Source organism: Oncorhynchus kisutch, linkage group LG25 (assembly GCF_002021735.2).
Source record: "Oncorhynchus kisutch isolate 150728-3 linkage group LG25, Okis_V2, whole genome shotgun sequence".
NCBI classification, from domain to species: domain Eukaryota; kingdom Metazoa; phylum Chordata; class Actinopteri; order Salmoniformes; family Salmonidae; genus Oncorhynchus; species Oncorhynchus kisutch.
The window spans coordinates 4,411,067-4,435,825 of NC_034198.2; the positions used below are offsets into that span (position 1 = coordinate 4,411,067).

General features: G+C 44.0%; 1 protein-coding gene across 1 annotated transcript; it reads right to left on the minus strand.

Annotated features, from left to right (window-relative positions):
* Positions 1-24,759, minus strand: LOC109870363 (pleckstrin homology domain-containing family M member 1-like). The gene is made up of 12 exons (XM_020460849.2): positions 24,491-24,759; positions 22,164-22,251; positions 17,297-17,544; positions 11,312-11,941; positions 10,631-11,060; positions 10,179-10,356; positions 7,699-8,670; positions 7,443-7,588; positions 1,213-1,406; positions 907-970; positions 608-765; positions 1-514 (listed from the first exon to the last, which is right to left on the minus strand). Exons 2-12 carry the CDS (start codon positions 22,215-22,217, stop codon positions 397-399), a joined length of 3,192 nt encoding a protein of 1,063 aa, XP_020316438.1. The 5' UTR covers positions 22,218-22,251; positions 24,491-24,759; the 3' UTR covers positions 1-396.

Genomic DNA, 24,759 nt, shown 5'->3' on the forward strand with positions numbered 1-24,759 from the left:
TGACATCAATGTATACATTTATTTATTTATTTTTGTTTTGTTGCATAAAGTAGATTCTTTGCGTCATCCTTCATATTTGATTCCGTGGCTTGGACACTCAAGACATAGAGAGAGTTCAGAGAGGTAAGAACATATCAGTGGGCTTCACCTTGTCAATCACATTAATTCAATAGCAGAAACCTTTCTATATTAGTGCAAGTTGTGTAGCTCCTGGTTTTTTACACTATCCAGTTCGGTTGGTCATGTTTGGTCTGTGGTCGGTACATACAGTCACGCTTCCTAATTGCACTTGAGGTTAGTTCATGTAGAAAAAAAGAAACTAGAAGCAGGACATGAATGTCTGCACTTGTCGTTTGTCATTTCATAGGTCTCTGCAGCTACAGGAAGGCCACTGGATCAAACAGAGCAGTCCTGCAGATCGCTCTCGAGGTACCTCTGAAGACGCAGGCATCGTGGACAGGAGGACGACTCGGCCTTGCAGGTTGCGTGAAACATTGCCTTACACTCTTTACACCTGAGTGGGAGACAGAGCGAGTGAGTGTGTGGAGAGAAAGAGCGGGGTGAACACATCCCAATGTATTGAAGTGATAAGGGACCAGGGCCCTACCTGACAGTGGTGTCGAACTGGAAGGGGAAGATGATGTCACTGGCATGACAGATCTGGCAGATGTAGCCCCTCTGGGTGCAAAGGTCACATTGTTGAACGTGGTTGGAGGCAAACAGGATCAACATATTCAAGTAGGCCACATATGTTCCCTCCGCTATCTAAACTCACATGGGAAAAAATACAATTTAAGCTTATTAACTACATCTACTTGGTGTAGTCTTGCAGGTTAAGAATGTGTATTATTTAATTGAAAGAGTGAAATGACTAACAGGTAAGTAATGACTGTATATAGTAGATACCTGTTGTAAGTCCATGACACTGTAGAGATGGCTTGATTCTAACAGGTATGTCCTTAGGCCCAGTCTTGAGAAAAATAACACAATAGTTAAACAAAGTCAAAAGCCTATGTGTAAATAATCAATGCATTGCCTTTTGGCCCAAGTCTAGATCACAAAAGAATGACCAGGGATGACTGGATTTCTCAGAATGCAGGATCAATATGATCCAGCTCACTTTGATAAACTTGCATTTGACCCAGTTCTGCAATACAAGAACATCCAAACAAAAGTTGCTCACACACGCGCACCCCCCCCACACACACACACCTGGTCTGAATATTCTTGCATGGCCCACTGCGGCAGGTGAGCAGGTACTTTCCTACCAGCTGCAGCCTCTGTCTGAGACTGTGTGCCTGGGCCATGGCCTCAACATGCTCCCACAGGTTAGGGTTCAAAAGGTGAAGGTTGAGCAGGGGCTCATGTTCAACCTGAGCCAGCAGTTCGAGGGCCTGTCTGGAGACCTACATGTACACAACCAGGGCAAAGGACACACGAGAGCAGTTTAACAAACAATATTGATCAAAGGAGAACAAGATTAGTTCAATGTCAAAGCAAAAAGAAGAATGACAAAAATAGTTATTTTTCCATAGATGTGTGCAAATAAGAACAGGGTTCATATACATTTTGACAGGGAATTTCAACAAATTTCCATGACCAACAATTGGCGGTGTCTCCATGTACGTGTAAAGAAATTAAGCGTAATGTGGTATCAACACTGGAAGCCAGTGCTCTGATCCCATGTACCATCTCCTGTCGTTGTGCAAGGCACTTAACCCTCTGACATAAGTGAAATACCTGTTAGGCAACTGTATAAAACACATGGTCAACCCTCAGATTGAAGAGCTACTGGGTGTGCAGGCTTTTGATCAAACCCTGATCAAACACAGAGACGGTTTATCAAGGTCTGGTTGAGCAGCTCATTTCTCAAATGTGGTTTGTGAGTGGGGGACAGGAACAAAAGCCCACACTCCCCCATTAGCTCTCCTGGAGGATGGTTGACCACCCTTTGATGTAAAACATTGCAACCAAATACATTTGATGCTTTAAATCATTTCCTAATTTTACCTTTAACTAGGCAAGTCGGTTAAGAACAAATTCTTATTTTCAATGACGGCCTAGGAACAATGGGTTAACTGCCTGTTCAGGGGCAGAACGACAGATTTGTACCTTGTCAGCTCAGGGGATTTGAACTTGCAATCTTCCGGTTACTAGTCCAACGCTCTAACCACTAGGCTACCCTGCCGCCATTAAATATATTAATGATCATATGGCTATGGTAGGCTACAAATCTTTTTATTCAGCAGTAGCAAGCCCACAAATTTTCTTCAGTCATATTTATCTTAGCTACCTTAGAAGTGTTTACTTTGCAGTTTGACTAGCATCTATTGAGTTGCAATGTCCCATACAAATGATCTATGAACCTACCAGGTGCAACCCCAAATCCATAAACACGGGCACCCTCATAGATATCATCCTAACTAACTCGCCCTCCAAATACACCTCTGCTGTTTTCAATCAAGATCTCAGCGATCACTGCCACTACCTGCATCCGTAATGGGTCTGCGATCAAACGACCACCCCTCATCACTGTCAAACCCTCCCTAAAACACTTCAGCGAACAGGTCTTTCTAATCGACCTGGCAGGGTATCCTGGAATGACATTGACCTCAACCAGGCATCATCTACTGACGGGATATTCTTTAAAAGTGCCTTCCTCACCATCTTAAATAGGCATGCTCCGTTCAAAAAAATGTAGAACCAAGAATAGATATAGCCCTTGGTTCACTCCAGACCTGGCTGCCCTTGACCAGCACAAAACCGTCCTGTGGCCATTCTGCATTAGCATCGATTAGCCCCCATGATATGCAACTTTTCAGGGAAGTCAGGAACCAATACACACAGGCAGTTAGGAAAGCTAAGGCTAGCTTTTTCAAACAGAAATTTGAATCCTGTAGCACAAACTCAAAAAAGTTCTGGGACACTGTAAAGTCCATAATAAGAGCACCTCCTCCCAGCTGCCCACTGCACTGAGGCTGGGAAACACTGTCACTACCGATAAATCCACAATAATTGAGAATTTCAATAAGCATTTTTCTACGGCTGGCCATGCTTTCCACCTGGCTACCCCTACCCCGGTCAACAGCTCTGCACCCACCACAGCAGCTTGCCCAAGCCTCCCCCATTTCTCCTTCATCCAAATCCAGATTGCTGATGTTCTGAAACAGCGGCAAAATCTGGACCTCTACAAATCAGCCGGGCTAGACAATCTGGACCCTCTTTCTAAAAATGATCAGCCGAAATTGTTGCAACCCCTATTACTAGCCTGTTCAACCTCTCCTTCGTATCGTCTGAGATTCCCATAGATTAGAAAGCTGCCGCGGTCATCCCCCTCTTCAAAGGGGGAGACACTCTAGACCCAAACTGCTACAGACCAATATCTATTCTACCCTGCCTTTCTAAGGTCTTCGAAAGCCAAGTTAACAAAAAGATTACCGACCATTTCGAATCTCACTGTACCTTCTCCGCTATGAAATCTGGTTTCAGAGCTGGTCATGGGTGCACCTCAGCCACGCTCTAGGTCCTAAACGATATAACCGCCATCGATAAGAGACATAACTGTGCAGCCATATTCATCGACCTGGCAAAGGCTTTCCACTATGTCAATCACAACATTCTTATTGGCAGACTCAACAGCCTTGGTTTCTCAAATGATTGCCTCGCTTGGTTCACCAACTACTTCTCCGATAGAGTGAAATCGGAGGGCCTGTTGTCCGGATCTCTGGCAGTCTATGGGGGTGCCACAGGGTTCAATTCTCGGGCCGACTCTCTTCTCTGTATACATCAATGATGTCGCTCTCGCTGCTGGTGATTCTTTGATCCACCTCTACGCAGACAACACCATTATGTATACCTCTGGCCCCTCATTGGACACTTAACTAACCTCCAGATGAGCTTCAATGCCATACAACTCTCCTTCCGTGACCTCCAACTGCTCTTAAATGCAACTAAATACATGCTCTTCAACCAATCGCTGCCCGCACCTGCCCGCCCATCCAGCATCACAACTCTGGACGGTTCGGACTTAGGTATTTGTAGTTGTCCACATATTCTAGGTGTCTGGTTAGACTATAAACTCTTCCACTCAAATTAAACATCTCCACTCCAAAATGAAATCTAAAATCGGCTTCCTATTTCACAACAAAGCATCCTTCACTCATTCTGCCAAACAAACATACCCTCGTAAAACTGACCATCCTACCGATCCTCGACGATGTCATTTACAAAATAGCCTCCAACACTACTCAACAAATTGGACGCAGTCTATCACAGAGCCATCCGTTTCGTCACCAAAGCCCCATAGACTACCCACCACTGCGACCTGTATGCTCTCGTTGGCTGGCCCTCGCTTCATACTCGTCGACAAACCCACTGGCTCCAGGTCATCTACAAGTCTCTGCTAGGTAAAGCCCCGACTTATCTCAGCTCACGGGTCACCATAGCAGCATCCACCCGTAGCACGAGCTCCAGCAGGTATATCGCACTAGTCACCCCCTGAAGCCAATTCTTCCTTTGGCCACCACTCCTTCCAGTTCTCTGCTGCCAATGACTGAACCGAACTGCAAAAATCTCTGAAGCTGGATACTCTTACCTACCTCACTAGCTTTAAGCACCAGCGGTCAGAGCAGCTCCCAGATCACGGCACCTGTACATAGCTCATCTGTAAATAGCCCATCCCCATACTGTATTTATTTATCTTGCTCCTTTGCACCCCAGTATCTCAACTTGCACATCCTACCATTCCAGTGTTTAATTGCTATATTGTAATTACTTTCCCACCATGGCCTATTTATTGCCTTACCTCTCTTATCCTACCTCATTTGTACATGCTGTATATAGATCTTTCTACTGTATTATTGATTTTATGTTTGTTTATTCCATGTGTAACTCTGTTGTTGTATGTGTCGAACTGCTTTGCTTTATCTTGGCCAGGTCGCAGTTGCAAATGAGAACTTGTTTTCAACTAGCCTACCTGGTTAAATAAAAAAAATATGAGAATCGAAATTGAGCTCAGGTGCATCCTGTTTCCATTGATCATTCTTGAGATGTTTCTACAACTTGATTGGATTCCACCTTTGGTAAATTCAATTGATTGGTCATGATTTGGAAAGGCACACACTTATATAAAGGTCCCACAGTTGACAGTGCATGTCAGAGCAAAAACCAAGCCATGAGGTCAAAGGAATTTGTCCTTAGAGCTCAGTGACAGGATTGTGTAGAGGCACAGATCTGGGGAAGGGTACCAAAAAATGTCTGCAGCATTGAAGGTCCCCAAGAACAGTGGCCTCGATCATTCTTAAATGGAACAAATTTGGAACCACCAAGACACTTCCTAGAGCTGGCCGCCCAAGTGTGTAATCGGGGGAAAATGGCCTTGGTCAGGTAGGTGACCAAGAACCCGATGTTCACTTTGACAGAGCTCCTCTGTGGAGATGGGAGAACCTTCCAGAAGGACAACCATCTCTGCAGCACTCCACCAATCAGGCCTTTATGGTAGAGTGGTCAGACAGAAGCCACTACTCAATAAAATGCACGACAGCCCGCTTGGAGTTTGCCAAAAGACACCTAAAGACTCTCAGACCATGAGAAACAAGATTCTCTGGTCTGATGAAACCAAGATTGAACGCTTTGGCCTGAATGCCAAGAGTCACATCTGGAGGAAACCTGGCACCATCCCTATGGTGAAGCAGGGTGGTGACAGCATCATGCTGTGGGGATGTTTTTCAGTGGCAGGGACTGGGAGACTAGTCAGGATCAAAGGAAACATGAACAGCGCAAAGTACAGAGAGATCCTTGATGAAAACCTGCTCCAGAGCGCTCAGGACCTCAGACACGGGCGAAGGTTCACCTTCCAAAAGTACAACAACCCTAAGCACACAGCCAAGACAACGCGGGAGTGGCATTGGGACAAGTCTCAATGTCCTCGAGTGGCTTAGCCAGAGCCCGGACTGGGGAGACCTGAAAATAGCTGTGCAGTGAAGCTCCCCATCCAACCTGACAGCGTTTGAGAGGATCTGCAGAGAATAATAGGAGAAACTCGCCAAATACAGGTGTTCCAAGCTTGTAGCGTCATACCGAAGAAGACTCAAGGCTGTAATCACTGCCAAAGGAGCTTCAACAAAGTACTGAGTAAAGGGTCTGAATAATGATGTAAATGTGATAGCAAATGTATTAAAAATAAAAATAAAGTTTCTAAAAACCTGTTTTTGCTTTGTCATAATGGGCTATTGTGTGTAGATTGATGTGGGACTTAAAAAAAACATTTTTTAGAAGACTAATGTAACAAAATGTGGAAAAAGTCAAGGGGTCTGAATACTTTCCGAATGTACTGCTATCTACAAAACATGTTTTGAAACCACATATTCCAAAAGAAAGGCAACATTAATATTTTTCCTAAAATTAAATGTTCACTCTTCACAAATTATTATTTAGATTATTTTCAAGATTCAACAAGTTTAGTTTGTTGCATCAACAACAATCGTTTCAATGAAGGGTAACATTTTTGAAATCAACTTTGTATGGCCTTATTCGTGAGTTCGGTGGAAAGTTTTTTTGGGACATGACATTCCGAAAACATTACTACAAGCTAATGGGATACACAAAAGTATGTGGACATGCCTTCAAATTAGTGGATTCGGCTATTTCAGACACACTCGTTGCTGACAGGTGTATAAAATCGAGCACACAGCCATGCAATCTCCATTGACAAACATTGGCAGTAGAATGGCCTTACTTTAGATCAGTGACTTTCAACTTGGCACCGTCATAGGATGCCACCTTTCCAACAAGTCAGTTTGTCAAATGTATGCCCTGCTAGAGCTGCCCCGGTCAACTGTAAGTTCTGTTATTGTGAAATGGAAATGTCTAGGAGCAACAACGGCACAGCCGCAAAGTGGTAGGCAGTCCGACAGACGAATCTGGGTTTAGCGGATTCCAGAACGCTACCTGCCCCAATGCATAGTGCCAACTTGCATAGTGCCAACTTCTCTACCAACTTTGGTAGAGAAGGAATAATGGTCTGGGGCTGTTTTTCATGGTTCGGGCTAGGCCCCTTAGTTCCATTGTAGGGAAATCTTAACACTACAGCATACAATGACATTCTAGATGATTCTGTGCTTCCAACTTTGTGGCAACAGTTTGGGGAAGGCGCTTTCCTGTTTCAGCATGAAACGTGCACAAAGCGAGGTCCATACAGAAATGGTTTGTCGAGATCAGTGTGGAAGAACTTGACTAACCTGCACAGAGCCCTGACCTCAACCCCATTGAACACCTTTGGGATGAACTGGAACGGGGACTGGATTTTTATGACTATACAAACCCTAAAGAATAAGCTTTACCAAGGATGTGTGTGTGTGTGTGTGTGTGTGTGTGTGTGTGTGTGTGTGTGTGTGTGTGTGTGTGTGTGTGTGTGTGGTGCATAGACCCCGTGAGAGACTCACCTCGCGAGGCGTGAGGTCCCAGTTATGCACCATGCGGGAGGGTATGGCGATGACGTCACCTTGGTGACAAGCTTCGCAATAGTACTTCCCTGAGAACTCGCACAGTCTGGCTTTTCCCCGGGAGACTCCCACCAGCTTTGGACAACCTGCAGAGAAGGCGGTAATACATACTCGGTCTCTCCCAGTAACGACATGGTAAGGGAAACTTAATGTTAACAAAAGAGTTTCCTGTTATTAGGTTGAGCTGTAGAGCTACCTGCACACTTGAAGCCCTGAAGGTCCAGGCCCTTCTCCGTGGGCACTGTATATAGATGGGCCAGCAGCACCCCGCCCCCCTTCAGTCTATGCTGCACCAGTCTGTGGATGTTCCCCCCTGCCCCAGTGGCTAATCCGGGGCTATTAGGCTCCCCGTTCTCTCCACTCTCCAGGTAGGAGTCCAGGGCTCCCCTGATGAGGCCCCTCCAGGCACGTGCCTCCTCAGGGCTCTTGGCCCTCAGCTTGAGCGTATCTCCGGTAGTTACGACCCTAAAGAAGGCCGGTCCCCCCAGAGAAACATCTGGGACCACGTCCCGTATCCCCTCGATGGGGTGGGAGCAGCACAGCACCTTTCGCCCATCCTGTACCTGAAAGCCGTTGAGAGTCTCCAAGGAGAGGGAGAAGACCAGAGGAGTCCAGTTGCGAGCCTCTGCGTCCTGGGATAGGTACAGCACCGCCTCCTTAATGGCGTCTGACTCAGGGTCTGTGGGACGCGTCCAGTCTAGCTCAAGTGGCGGCTGCTGCTCCTGCTCAACCACAGTACCCCCTTGCTCAGGGCTGGTGGGTACGGAGGGGGACGAAGGGTAAGATTTTGGGGGCTCTTCCAGGATGACAAAGCTGTCAATGGGCTGCAGCACCTCTGAATGGTCGTCAAGGAGGTGCAACGGGCGGCACTTGCTGACGGCCTCTGCGATGCGGTCCACCCAGTCCTCTGCCTCGTCGTGGTTGGCTGCCCGCAGGTGGAGCCTCTTCCCTGGGAAGGCCAGGTCGAAGCGGCCCTCGGCCGAGGTGACGCGGGCGTCTTCGCAACGCAGCAGGGAGCAGTTGTCACAGCAGGTGCGCTCTTCTGCGTTCAGGTAGAGGCGGAACTCGAAGGGCGAGAGCTCGCAGTAGTAGTCCCGCCACAAGCCCACAGCGCCCCGCCGCTCCAGATGGCCCAGCTTCAGCAGCCCACGGAAAGGGTTGGACAGGCCTGAAGGAGAGAGGAAGAGTGAAAGGAAGGTCGAGGATGAAAGAGAAGAGTGAAAGAGAAAAGGGAGGGAATGAAAGAGCGAGTGAAGTCAGGAGCACCATTGAAGAGCTGCACAACAGATCTCTAAAGTGAGAAGGCCTCATTTCTGTCCAGATAAAACTTTGCTAATGACACACAAGTATAACAGGTTTTATTGTAACATGAAACCGCAGTGCAAAAATGATATTCAACACATAAGTGTAACCCGTAGCTCTATATGGATAGGGCTACATTGAAATGTTTCTTCCAGAAGAAATATTGATAGCATATGCATAACCATGGTAGCAAAAAAAGGGAACAGTTTAGAGTATATGGGAATTTGAAAGCTTGTTCTATTGCCAACATGACTGGCTGATTCTAAAATAGGATTTTACAGTGTTAGGCTTTCACAATGCAATTCCAAGAAGCAGATTGTAATTTGTGAGCATAGAATGCATCTGCATTCAGATGTGTAAGTCCGCTGCAAATTGTCTTCACAATACAACAAAGATAGGCTCATTCTATATACCTTTACACTGTATATTACATGAGTTTAATGATATGGAAATGTGAAGCGCACAGGTGATCGGCTGGCTTGTATGACATCAAAGGTGTATTTATTATCGTTCAAAATAGAGTCCTCAGTTTACAGCATTTCCCTCAGACAACAAAACATCTGCCGAAGTTGCCCAAATAGCAGGAGGGAAGGGGCAACTTCTTGTCACGGCCGGTGCTCAAATTTAGAACGGCTGTCAGTCAACAGCCATGCAGATCTGAAGCGGAGAACCGGAGCACTGACATTGCGTATAGCATGTTACTGTAGACACTGCGTTCCAATTTAGGCACTTATCAAATCTGATTTGTTACATGCGCCAAATACAACAAATACACCTTACCGTGAAATGTTTACTTACAAGCCCTTAATTAACCAACAATGCAGTTAAGAAAATATTTACTAAATAAACAAAAAATAAATAAAAGAGTAACAATAAGAGACGGTGGCAGAAACACTATGTACAAAATAAGTACATAATCAGAGTCCAAATCTGCCATTTTCAACCTGTATATGGGTAGGAGTGTAAAGGGCTACACATACTGTATCATAAGGAGGAAGTACCAGCAAGAGAACCTATTTATAATTATCTGAAGTTGTAAGCAAAAATGAGGAAGCACATACCAAGACAGTAAGACAGAATTAATTTATATTACTGATAGAGGCATTAAAAAGTTCATACTGTCAGTTGTGGACTTTCCAATGACTCCTCATCATTGAACAAAATCATTTGTTTCATCTTGCTTCTCTTAAAACTAAAAGTGTGACAAAAACCAGAACAATGGATGAAAACTAGGAGCAATACTTTGGCATGTCACCTCATGACCAAGGCCACTCTTATGGTGGTGGTTGAGCACTGGTTACAACAGACTGCATCACAAGGTGTTGTGTTCAAGAAGTGATAGAAGTGGTGGTGCTCCTGGTTTTGGGAGCTTACCTATCTGCCTGCGGTGAACCACGCTGGGGGGAGACTGGGGAGTCTCAGGCTCTGAAGGGGGAGAGGTCAATCCATTCACACAAGCTTGGCCAGACCCTAGTAATGACTCATCGGGGTCAACCAGTTCCTCAAGGTGTGGCTTATAGATGTCATCCTCAGAGATCCAGGAGTGGGAATGCTGAGAAAGGGAAGACGGGTTATACTTAGTGATGATTGGTGGCTAATTGAGAAAATGTTGAAATAGAATTGTTGTTTCAGCTTGTAACCATATAAATCCACAAATTCTTTATAATTGCACAAACACTTTGCACAATATGACTGCAAAAGGTCAAGGAGAACTCAAAGAACTTAAGGTCAGGTCAACCACATGACGAGTGAGTCAGACTGAGTTTGATGAAGGGAATGAGAGGGAGACCGAGAGAAAAACAAAAAAACCAAGAGATTCAACTTACTGTGATTGAGTCTGTAGACATCCTCCTGCTATGCACACTGGTAGTAAGGCATAGGTTTGTGTGGGCTGAAGGCGCCGAGGTGCTCTTAGCGGAATCTTCTGTCTTTTTCTCCTGTGGCGTTTCTGTGACAGGCAGGTCAGGCGTTATCGCTGTTCTCTCCACACAGTCACTGTGACTGGAGGGCACTTCAGTGTGAAAGTACACTTCGGAAGGGACATGGGTCTTAGTGGACGGCTCCTCCTGGTCTGACCCCACTGAAGCAGGGTTAGAGGAGCCAGTGAGGGGTGTGAATGGCCCCTGGGCCTCGCTGTCAGAGCCACTGGAGGCCGTATTCTCTGAGAGGTGGTCTGCACCCGGAGTGGAAACGTACAAATCCTCGGGCATGGAGTCCTGACTGAAGGTGGCACTCTCCCTGAAGTCTGCCAGATCACTGCAGTTACAGAAAGTAGGAAATGTCAGAGGTCAACAGAAATCCCCAAATGAAACGAGGGACAACATGTTATCTAAGTATTTAACTAATTTCTGTACACATCGTTAGTTGAAGCATGTTGCTTACATCACCTTTTTTGGATAAAAACATCTTCTAAATGTATTTTAATGGTTTGGAGATTAACACCATGGCTGTGATTCAAAGGGCCTCAATTCTTCAGACAGGCACACTGACCCACACTCACGACTTACTCTTTAAGAGGCCTCTTGGAATTGACATCGTTCTCCAGTCCGGCAGAGATCTCCAGTTCACATGGCCAGGAATCCTTGTCTGGGCTCTTGGGGTCTGAGCTTAGGCTGGAGGAGAGCTGAGATGACCCTGTGGTGTCCAGGCTCAAATTAGAAGAATTCAGAGGGGTCCTACCCCCTGAGACTCCACCAATCACCCTCCCTAGCACCCCTGCCCCCACATGCTGCACTTCGACCGTATCCGACCCGCCGGACGACAGTGACATCGTATCCCAAGAATCCTTGTGTTTGGTGAGACTGGGAAGGTCGACAGCGTCGGCCTGTGTGGCGGGGCAGAGGCCGGCCAGAGCCAGTGGGGTGGTGGTCCACTCATTGAGCACGGCCGACTTGTACGAAAGGTTGAAGACCAGGGAGGCCAGGCCCTGGATATAACTGAGCAGCACCTCACGCTCCTCAGTGTCCAGGAGCAGGGCGGAGGGCTGGTAGTAGGCCTGCAGGTTGGAGCCCTCACGGAACAGGGAGGCCAAGTAGCACTCCATCAGGCCATGGTTGAGGGCCAGCCGCAGCCAAGCCCGGCAGCGACCCACCTCCGTACCCACAAAGCTCAGCTTCTCCAGCTCCGTGATCACGTCACTGGGGGGGCCAGGAGGAGACATTACAGAGAATCAATTTATGTCCAGTAAACATACTACAACAATAGACATCTACAGCAAGCCACACCATCTGGTCTTAAACCTTTACTAATTGTCATTCTGCTTAACCACTAAAAACAGTGTATATGCAAGGTCCATGAAGTTTCATTTAAAGACTAAGACCTTTTTAATGCCACTTGGAATGCAATTAAGGTCTACATGCCACACACACACACACCTGCTAATATTCCTCTCCAGAAAGGAGCCCATGTGGGCAAGAATTATTATAATAATGATTTTCTTAGGGCTGGCTCATATTAACAAGGTGTACCATTTTAGCAATGTAAATTCTCCTGTAGCCCAACGGATGTTGTAGCATAGTGGGTGGCTAGATGGCTGAACAGCACTTTTCAAATCAGATGTGTCAGCGCTAAACCACTTGATATTGTTTAGCCTAATAACATATCGACACAAAGCTTCTTTTTTTTTTAAATGGAGGTGCTGGTTGTTTGGGGACCGATTTGCCTAATGGTTTGTCAACTTGCGCACAATCCTTGACATCCCAGAGCTGCTGGCTCTTGCTTGTCTTGACCAGTCAGTCACGGAAAGTCGCAGGTGGGGCACAACACACAAAGCTCAATGTAGCATGTAATGTAGCAGCCTATATACACCTAAACATTAGTGATCTGACATTCTGTATGGCATGGAAACAAGAATATATTTCAGTCTGATCAACTGTAGGCTACTGACAGCAGCAGCTGCAGTCTAGCCTACTATGCGTCCTGACCCTCTGGCAGGGGGTAAGATACAGACGGTAACTTTGTGTACGCTATTTATAGCCCATTTGTTAGAGAAAATGTGAATAATAACACGTCATTGTAAAGCGCTTTTCTTACACCTAAAGGCGCTGAAGAAAATATGGAATAATAAAAACAACCCTAACACGGAACATTGAAAGCAGACAATCAAAGCCATATACTGGTGTCTTCAGACCCGGTGGACAAGAGAACAGAATTAACATTGGTCCTGGAAAGCTTTTCTGAACAGCTCAGTCTTTAGCTGAACCTTGAACGAGGCCAGAGACTCTGCAGCCCTGACACAATGGGATCAAATTTGGTTTATATTCAAATTTGGGCTGACTTGGCGACCTAGACTTTTTCAATCCAAAATGATTAACTAGAATGAATCAATAAACACAATAGCTGACATGGACTGTGAGTTAATGTTTAATTAGGCCTACAGTTGCATAGGGCAGGACTACACGACGCAAACCTGCATAAAGCAAGCTCTCCCCTATGAGTTTTATTGTCCAATCATGTTGCATTCTCTGTGCATAGGAAACACCCAAGTCCTTCTCTAAAATATAATTAATATGAACAAGTACAAGGTTCCTGCAGTTCGACAGGGTTCTCATCCTCCCCAAGGCCAGGAGTTTTTTCTCTCTAAACCATGTGACCAGATTAGATAAAATGTCAGGTCTCATCATAGCCCATATTCAACCATTTTAAAACAGATCATGTCATATAAGGCACAGAGCTTTACCTTATTAGGTTACCAGATCAGGAAAAACTACAGGCACCAGATTTTCTTTTCTTGCCACAACACTCTGGGACCTGTGGTGCCAAGTATTTAAAACACCCGGAGTAATTACATGATATTGCTACCAAAGGTGCTCTTACAGCGGTGAGTCTTTCTGGGTAAGACTAAGAGCGTCGCACCCTTGGATTGTACAATATTTGCACATTATTATGTAAAACTCTGTCAAGTTGGTTGTTGATAATTGCTAGACAGTAATTTTCAAGTCTTGCCACTGATTTTCAAGGTGATTTAAATCCAAACATTAACTAGACCCCTCAAGAACATTCACGGTCTTCTTGGTAAGCAACCAGTGTACACAGTGTACAAAACATTAGGAACAGCTGCTCGTTCCATGACACAAACTGACCAGATGAAAGCTATGATCCCTTATTGATGTCACCAGTTAAATCCACTTCAAGGGTTAAAGGAGGATTTAAGCCTCGAGACACATTGTGTGTGACATTCAGAGGGGGAATGGGCAAGATAATAGATTTAAGCGCCTTTGAACAGGGTATGGTATTCCGATGACAAGCATATCCATAACATGATGCAGCCACCACCATGCTTGAAAATATGAAGAGTGGTGCATATTGTTTTGGAATATTTTTATTCTGTACTGGCTTATTTTTCACTCTGTCATTTAGGTTAGTATTGTGGAGTAACTACAATGAACAGAAATATAAACGCAACATGTATAATTTGTCATTTTTCACGAGCTGAAAAAATAAAAATTCCCAGAAATGTTCCATGAACACAAAAAGCTTATTTTCCTCAAATTTCATGCACACATTTGTTTACATCCCTGTTAGTGAGCATTTCCCCTTTGCCAAGATAAGCCATCCATCTGACCAGTGTGGCATATCAAGAAGCTAATTAAACAGCATTATCATTACACAGGTCCACCTTGTGCTGGGGACAATCTAAAATGTGCAGTTGTCACAAAATGCCACAGGTGTCTCAAGTTGAGGGAGCGTGTAATTGTCATGCTGACTGCAGTATTATCAACCAGAGCTGTTGCCAGAGAATTTTATGTTAATTTCGCTACCATAAGCTGCCTCCAACATCGTTTTAGAGAATTTGGTAGTATGTCCAACCTGCCTCACAACAGCAGACCACGTGTAACCACACCAGCCAAGGACTTAAGCTTATTCACCTGCAGGATCGTATGAGACCAGCCATCCGGACAGATGATGAAACAGGAGTATTTGTTTGTAATAAAGCCTTTTTGTGAAGAAAAATAAAATAAAATAATAATTAAATTAAATTTAAAAAAACTCATCCTGATTGGCTGGGCCTGGCTCCCCAGTGGGTAAGCCTGTGCCCTCCCAGGCCCACCCATGGCTGCACCCCTGCCCAAGCATGTGAAATCTATAGATTAGGGTCTAATGAATTTAATTAAATCGAATGATTTCCTTAGATGAATTATAACTCAGTAAAACCATTGTTGCGGTAATATTTTTTCTTTAGTATACTTCCTATCCAACAACTGAGTTAGGAAGGACGCCTGTATCTTTGTAGTGAATGGGTTTATTGATACACCATCTAAAGTGTCATTAATACCTTCATAATGCTCAAAGGGATATTCAATGTCTGCTTTTTCATTTTTACCCATCTACCAATCACGCCCTTTGCGAGGCACTGGAAAACTTTTCCGGTCTTTGTGGTTGAATCTGTGTTTGAAATGTGCTGCTTGACTGAGTGGCCTTAGAGATAATTGTATGTGTGGGTTACAGAGATAAGGAAGTCATTCAGAAAAATAATGTTAAACACTATTATTGCAAACAGAGTGAGTCCATGAAACTTATTAAGCACATTTTTACTCCTAGTCTTGCTGTAACGAAGGAGTTGAATACTTATTGACTCAAGACATTTTAGCTTTTCATTTTTAATTAATTTGGAAAACTTTCAAAAAACATAATTCCACTTTAACATTATGGGGTATTATGTGTGGGCCAGTGACCAAAGAAGTCTAAATGTAATCCATTTGAAATTCAGGCTGTAACACAATGTGGAAAAAGTCAAGGGGTAGGAATACTTTCAGAAGGCACTGCACTTTCATTGCAGAAAGCAGGTTAATGCACATTAACCAAATAATGGTTTTTAGAACAAAAACATTTGCAGGAACGCTGTGTAGCCTAATCAGCGATGTAAGCAAAATTGCTTCGGTAAGAGGGCAATGTCGGGGTCAGAAATGTAGTGTTGTCTTTCAGATTGTATAGTCTACCGTGCTCTCTCCTCTGGCAACAGCCCATCCAATCACGGGACCTATGTGTATAAAGCATTTTTTTAGGGTGTTCTATTACAGCCAAGTGTAGTAGGTTGTGAACTCTGCAAACAACGCCTCCACTCAGAGAATGAGAACAGGAAATGACTAATACATGCATTAACAGAAATTTATGTAACCAAATGACAGAGATAAACGGTACATTTACAAGGCTTAATGGTGACATACGTAATGGGGAATTTATAGAAATAAAAAAGGGCAAACAATTCACAAAATGAAACTAATGTGCAAGAATTAGCGGGAGACAACAGAGAGCGCATTCTAGAGAGCCGAGTGTACGCATTCTGGAGAGCCGAGTATACGCATTCTGGAGAGCCGAGTGTACGCATTCTGGAGAGCCGAGTGTACGCATTCTGGAGAGACGCGCCATATCTTAGCCGGACAACCTTCCCCTTCTTGTGTCAAACATTTCAAATTATACTCAAGATGCTTTTCACTGACAGCCACAACTCAATAAATAAGCTAGGCTTATTACCACATACTGCTGAAATTGCAGGCTTCCCAAATAGGCATAAGCCTAAGCGCTTGTGATTTAAAACAATCCACATCTGTTTTTGTTTTGTAAGCGAATGATGCTCTGTGGCTAATTCATGCTCTCTGGTGAAGTCTTTTCAAGAATTTTTGTTTAGACAGTAGTTTTGGCAAAACATCAATTAACTTTAGGGGAAGCCAGCATCCGACCAGTGCACTATGCACCAAACAACTTTTCTTTCCAATTTGCAAGTGGTCTATACCAGAGAGCTGAATATAACGACGAGAGGCTCATGTCTCCGCCCTAACAATGGAAGTCGTTGTCCCAAAGCAGAAAGGCAGGAAACAAAGTTCAGGTCTGCATATTAAGCCCATAGAAATTAGAAGTCGACCGATTTAAATCGGCATGCCCAATTAATTAGGGCGTATTTCAAGTTCATAACAATCGGTGATCAGCATTTTTGGACGGCGATTATGGCCGATTACATTGCACTCCACGAGGAGACTGCGTGGCAGGCTGACCACCTGTTATGCGAGTGCAGCAAGGAGCCAAGGTAATTAAATTATTATCAATAATGAATTTATGTTACATTTTTGTAGTTTTTTGCTGTGGTTGTAAACAATCAAGTAGCAGCACAATATAACGGAAACACTGCAGTCATGTCCATCACATGTTTAAGACTGTTGAAAACCTTTCTTAAATTCAGTTTAGACTCATTAAGGCCTTTAAATTAGATCAATGAATTTATGACTTTAAAAACGCACTAACACCCTGTGTAAATGTGATTTGTTGTACGCACTTATTGCATCAGAGGATATAAACATCACATTATCTCAACTTCAACTTGTCATGCTTATAGCAACTGTCACAGACAGACTGATCGCACCTACAGAAAGCATTTGAGTATGAAAGTCTCTCTCACTAAAGTGATTGAGGGTAGAGACACTGCATTAGAGGGGTCTGTAGGGTTATCTGTAGAGGAAAGTGTAATTCCTAGTGTACAGCTCCAGGCTTCCACCCACCGGTGAGTGACCGTCTTGAGAAGGCTCCAGAACACAGGTTGGGGGAGGGGTCCCCGGGACCCCCCTTTCCTGCCATGTCCTCCGGACTTGGAGCGGACATATTTGCTCTTGATGCCGTGGATAAAGACGGCCTCCAGGGAAGAGCACAGCAGGTTGGCGTCGCCATCCTCGCTGGTTACCACGGCATCGGTCATCACGTAGCGCTTCTGCAGAGCCTTGAGTGACCACGCCAACTTCTCTTTGATCCACTAAAAAAAAAAATGGCAAGATGGGTTAAATCAAAATGGATATATATAGTACTCCGTTTACTTCCTTTCAGCTTCCCTTTCACCAAGGCAACTACAATCATTCTCGTTTTAAATGTCAACCTGAAATGTAGCCCTATTCATGTGGAAATCAATGTAGTCATAGGTACATTACATAACTTGGTGAAAACCTCTGCATGAAGACTCAAAAAGGTGAAAGGCAGTGGGACATTCCATTGCTTCCATTATGGCATCAATCAGATCAAACATTTTGTCACGATGACAAGGGTCGGCCGACGGCCTTGGGTCAAAATGTTGTGCAATAAAGGTGGTAGGGAGCAATATGGTTTGTGGGCCTTGAATGATAAACACAGCATCATATGATGCAAAATGCTTTCATACCGGGTGTACTTTGAAAGTTATACATCTTGAAATCTTGATGGGTGACAAGCAAACATTTTGGGACTATAACAACGGACCAATAAAACAAAGAGTTTGGGTGGAGTTTTCCTTTAACATACAGGTGCGACCATTTTACTCACATATGCATCTAATTATTTTGTTGTGCGACCTGCGTCTAGGAATAAAAATACAAATCATTCACCCAGGTGATAATTGTTGCAATGATTACTTTACTGTACCACAGACTGAGTGCCATGGAAAATACACTGAGAGCAGATTCATTCATCACGATTATAATATTAAAAGAAAACGGCTTATTACCTCAAATATTGTGCTCCTAAATGTCTGCCAACACTAACTTTTTCCACTGGTGGCATTGGTGCTGTCACCTTTTTCAGTTGGTGGCACAAGCACATGGTTTGGTCTGCTGTCACCAAGGCAAAGGGTGGCTACTTTGGATCTCAAATATAAAACATTTGGATTTGTTTATCACTTTTCTGGTTAGTACATGATTCCATGTGTGTTATTGCATAGGTTGTCTTCACTATCATTCTACAAAGTGGACACTATTTCCGTGCTTTTAGGGCCCATTATACAATTGTTCAGAAAATGGGTAGGGTTTCAAAACATTGTCAGATTTCAAGAAAATATGCAGCTGAAGTCTAACGAGAGCAGATAAATTAATTGTTTTAACTATACATGACAAATTAAGAAAATGTTGAGTAATGCATTATAGTGATTACTTTTCAAATGAGTTACGTTATGTTGGCTGACAATTTGTTTTCTCTCCTTACGAACTGCATATGATTACAGCAGTATGTACCAGTATGTTTGCTAGCTACCTAACGTTAGTTGGCTACTAATACACTGAACTTGTCAGGCAGTATATTAACTAAACTCCTCGCACTGTCAACTGTGTTTATTTTCAGCAAATGTGTAAATATTTGTACGAACATAAGATTCAACAACTGAGACATAAGCTGAACAAGTTCCACAGACATGTGACTAACAGAAATGGAATAATGTGTCCCTGAACAAGGGGGGGGTCAAAATCAAAAGTAACAGTCAGTATCTGGTGTGGCCACCAGCTGCATTAAGTACTGCAGTGCATCTCCTCCTCATGGACTGCACCAGATTTGCCAGTTCTTGCTGTGTACTGCAGTACTTACCCCACCAAGGCACCTGCAAGTTCCCGGACATTTCTGGGAGGGAATGGCCCTAGCCCTCACAATCCGTTCCAACAGGTCTCAGACGTGCTCAAGGAAATTGAGATCTGGGCTCTTCGCTGGCCATTGCAGAACACTGACATTCCTGTCTTGCAGGAAATCACACACAGAACAAGCAGTATGGCTGGTGGCATTGTCATGCTAGAGGGTCATGTCAGGATGAGCCTGCAGGAAGGGTACCACATGAGGGAGGAGGATGTCTTCCCTGTAATGCACAGCGTTGAGATTGCCTGCAATGACAACAAGCTCAGTCAGATGATGCTGTGACACACCACCCCAGACCATGACGGACACTCCACCTCCAAAACGATCCCGCTCCAGAGTACAGACCTCGGTGTAACACTCGTTCCTTTGACAATAAACGCAAATCCGACCCTCACCCCTGGTGAGACAAAACCGCAGCTTGTCAATGAAGAGCACTTTTTTCCAGTCCTGTCTGGTCCAGCAACCATGGGTTTGTGCCCATTGGCGACGTTGTTGCCGGTGAGGTCTTGTGAGGACACGCCTTACAACAGGCCTATAAGCCCTCAGTCCAGCCTCTCTCAGCGCTGATGGAGGGATTGTGAGTTCCTGGTGTAACTCGGGCAGTTGTTGTTGCCGCCATCCTGTACCTGTCCCGCAGGTGTGATGTACCAATCCTGTGCAGGTGGTGTTGTTACACGTGGTCTGCCACTGCGAGGACGATCAGCTGTCCGTCCTGTGTCCCTGTAGCGCTGTCTTAGTTGTCTCACAGTACAGACATTGCAATTTATTGCCCTGGCCACATCTGTAGTCCTCATGCCTCCTTGCAGCATGCCTAAGGCACGTTCACGCAGATGGGCAGGGACCCTGGGCATCTTTCTTTTGGTGTTTAGAGTCAGTAGAAAGGCCTCTTTAGTTTTCATAACTGTGACCTTAAATCCGGTTAGTGTCTTAACGACCGTTCCTCAGGTGCATGTTCATTATTTGTTTGTGGCTCATTGAACAAAAATGGGAAAGTGTTTAAACCCTTTACAATCTGTAAAGTTAATTGGATTTTTACGAATTATCTTTGAAAGACAGGGTCCTGAAAAAGGGACGTTTCTTTTTTTGCTGAGTTTATATGCTAACTACAATGTTTATTGACTTGATAATTCACGTCATTCTTAGCTAAGTGGTATAGTCGTTGTATGCTCTCAATGGACATGGTTAATTCTGGCAATCTACTCTGATTTCAGAGTACTCTCGTCTGAGTGTGCCAGAGCGCAGAATAACTTGAGTTTACGAATGCTCAATGGTTGAATATAGCCGACGTCAATAAACGTTGGGGGGAAAAAGCGTAATTAAATTGTTGCCAGCAGCAGTTACCAACGCTGTGGATAACATGAAAACAGCTCTGCTAGGGCAAGTAAAATGGTCAGAGTGAGGGGTGCGCTCATTTGTGTCTGGAACTAGTAAGCTAGCCAACGTTAGCTTAGGTGCTTGACTGCCGTTTTGAGGTCAGAATGCTCGGACAACCCTAAACCTCAGCCAGAGCGTCCAGTGTGGGCGCTCTGAACATTCCGAGAGCGAAACACTCTGGATTTATGAACGCCCAGAGTGCACTCTAGATTGAATTTACGAACACATCCGAAAACATAAAATGTCTAGCTAGTCATTTGTTATGCCAACAAGCGGTTGCATAGCAACAGCATCAACTTCCAGTATATAGGCAAAGCGCTAGTAAACTCAACTGAAAGGATACCCTTCGTTTACAGTATACTAAAATAATCTAAAAGTATATAGTAAGTTAGTATGGGTATTCGAACACTGCTCAGGAGTAGCTAAATGTGTTTGTTAATTAACGGTCACTTACTGTGAGACCAGCAGTTATTTGCTTGACAATCACCGGCTAACAGAATTTCATGACCGCCACAGCACTAAGTGGGCTAACATGCCACAGGCCACAATCAACAGCCTGATCAACTCTATACGAAGATGTGTCAGGCTGCATGAGGCAAATGGTGGCCACACCAGACACTAACTGGTCTTCTGATCCACGTCCCTACCTTTTCTTATGGCATCTGTGACCAACAGATGCATATCTCTATTTCCAAGTCATGTGAAATCCATAGATTAGTGTCTATTGAATTTATTTCAATTCACCTTTTTCCTTATATGAACTGTAACTCAGTAAAATCTTTGAAAGTGTGGCATGTTGCAATTATTTTTGTTTACACACTCATTTTGGAGTAGAATGTCCTTTTAAAAAAAAGACACCAGAACTGAGCAACCCCCCCCCCCCCCCAAGCGTGTGAAATTTAGGGTGTTTCAGATTTGGTCCAGACTAACAAAATGTGTTCGTTTGGGGGCGGAGCTCATTACAATAATAGCCTGTGTATATAATAATACCCAACTTTGCAGAAGGACAGGTCCACTGCATATTTTGCCCTTTGTGTGCCTATTCAGGGTTACATGACCATGAAGAGAATGATATAGCCATAATTATGCATTTCTGTATAGCACAGATCAAGGACCTGTGATGTAATTATATTACCATAATTCCGTTACCGAATGTAAATCCACTTCACCTACTGTAGTTCAATAACCAAAATATATGCTTTTTTTTTTTTTCAAGCTCAAGGTGTCATGTCATAGCTGACACCCAATTCTTTCTGCAGATATCTTTGAATCTTGATTCCGAGCAGATATTTGACAGTTTTGGGAAAATGTGGTCGAAAAAAAAAAATTTTTACTGAGGAAGATTTTACTATAATTCTGTTACCAAACTTCACATCTGCAGTTCTTCCAGTAAATGTGTATTTGTAAAATGTTCTGTGTAAATTCTTCAAAAGGAATTTTGAAAATCAACAGGTTTAGTTTGGCATACATTTCAAAGCGAAAAATCTGAATCAATGCGTAATGCAGCCATGTGTCACTCAAACACTAACAAAGTAGGCCCTATCTGTGAAAGATATCTGATCAACTTTTCAGTGTTACGTGGAAGTGGTTTATTGGATTAGGCAGGCCATTTACAGTAAAGGAGGTTGAGCCTACCTGCTTGACGTCTTCCGCCTCTGGCCCCGTATCTGGGGTCTGTGTGGCTAGCATCGTGCCTCCAGGGATGAGTTTCTCTCACATCTCGCTGTGACATACACATAAGATATCCCCTGTGGATATACTGGCAAAAACAAGCTGAACCAAGAATAACTCGCTGAAAAATACATCGTCAGTCAGTTCTGCAATTCCCAGCCCCCTTTCTTCTCAATGTAGGTGACACTTGACATACAGTGCTTTCAGAAAGTGTTCAGACCCCTTGACTTTTTCCACATTTTGTTATGTTACAGCCTTATTCTAAAATGGATTACATCATTTCCCCCCCTGAATCTACACACAACACAATTGACGCAAAAACAGGTTTAGACGTTTTCGCTAAATAAAAAATACAATATCACATTTACATAAGTATTCAGACCCTTTACTCAGTACTTTGTTGAAGCACCTTTGGTAGCATCGAGTCTTCTTGTGTATGGAACTACAAGCTTGGCACCTGTATTTGGGGAATTTCTCCCATTCTTCTCTGCAGATCCTCTCAAGCGCTGTCAGGTTGGATGGAGAGTGTCGCTGCATAGCTATTTTCAGGTATTTCCAGAGATATTAGATCAGGTTCAAGTAAAGGCTCTGGCTGGGCCACTGAAGATCAATGAGACTTGTCCCGAAGCCACTCCTGGGGTTTCTTGGCTGTGTGCTTAGGGTCGTTGTCCTGTTGGAAGGTGTACCTTTGATCCAGTCTAAGGTCCTGAGCGCTCTGGAGTGGGTTTTCATCAAGGATCTCTCTGTACTTTTCTCAGTTCAGTTATCCCTCAATCCTGACTAGTCTCAGTCCCTGCTGCTGAAAAACAACCCCACAGCATGATGCTGCCACCACCATGTTTCACCGTATGGATGGTATTGGCCAGGTGATGAGCAGTGCCTGGTTTCCTCCAGATGTGACACTTAGTATTCAGGCCAAAGAGTTCAATCTTGGTTTCATCAGACCAGAGAATATTGTTTCTCATGGTCAGTCTTTTAGGTGCCTTTTGGCAAACTCCAAGCGGGCTGTCATGTGCATTTTACTGAGGAGTGGCTTCCGTCTAGCCACTCTACCATAAGTGGAGTGCTGCAGAGATGGTTGTCCTTCTGGAAGGTTCTCCCATCTCCACAGAGGAACTCTGGAGCTCTGTCAGTGACCATCGAGTTCTTGGTCACCCCCTGACCAAGGCCCTTCTCCCCTGAATGCTCAGTTTGGCTGGGTGGCCAACTCTACGAAGAGTCTTGGTGGTTCCAAACTTCTTCCATTTAAGAATGATGGAGGCCACAGTGTTCTTGGGGACCTTCAATGCTGCATAATTGTTTTTGGTACCCTTCCCGAGATCTGTTCCGACACAATCCTGTCTCGGAGCGTAATGAACAATTCCTTCGACCTCATGGCTTGGTTTTGCTCTGACATGCACTGTCAACTGTGGGACCTTATATATAGACAGTGTGTGTTCCAAATCATGTTCAATCAATTGAATTTACCACAGGTGGACTCCAATCAAGTTGTAGAAACATCAAGGATGTTCAATGGAAACAGGATGCACCTGAGCTCAATTTCATAGCAAAGGGTCTGAATACTTATGTAAATATATTTTAAACATTCACAAAACTCTAAACCTGTTTTTGCTTTGTCATTGTGGGGTACTGTAGATTGCGGGAAAACAATCTTCTTTTTTTGAATAAGGCTGTAATGTAACAAAATGTGGTAAAAGTAAATGGGTCTGAACACTTTCTGAACGAACTGTATTTAAAGTAAGCAAACAGACTAAAGGGCTGTGACATTTGTTGACATTCAAAATAATCGTACATCTGCATTTTCGGTTTAAACTGAAGTAGCCTATCAGTGAGTGGACACTTCAGAGTTTAGGCCTAGACATTAATCAGACGGTCTGCTGATGTTTTTGTTGATGGCAAGATATGTAGCCACAGAGCAAAATTGAGACCGGTTCACTTCCTGAAAGAACTGAAAAAACGGAACGTCCAGTAGTACTCGTACTCATGAGACCATTACCGTGTGTGCGCGTCAAAAGTTGTGGCTTGATCATTGGATTCCTTGCTGTGTCCATCTAGCTACGTTAACTACAGTAGTGCACAAAAACAACACTACTTTCTTATTCCTAAAACTCAATGCCCAATGTTTACGTCTCCAAGTCAGCTTGAGAACGCCAGGTATTGTCGTCTTAAAGGTATGTCAGTAAAAAGCTATATATACACACACATACATACAAACAAAACGATGTATATTTGCCAAGAAATATAGATAAAAAAAACATAAGGAACATCGCGTATCTAAGTTAGCTACATACCGTGTGATTGAGTTGGGCTACCGGCGTCGTTAGTTATGCTATGTTTGAAAAGAAAAGAAGCGATACAAATACTTTTTCCCCCACCACTTTGTTGTTCTTGTTTGACTCCTACATGGACAGCAACATTGTCTCATGCTGTCATTTCTTTCACACGTACATTCCCGAGTCTGACACGGAAAGAACAGTCGGCTCGGACGTGTCTTCGATCTTCAACCAACGTTAACTCAGATTCAGGTTCAACTCAATGAGATGCATCACGGGATATTCTT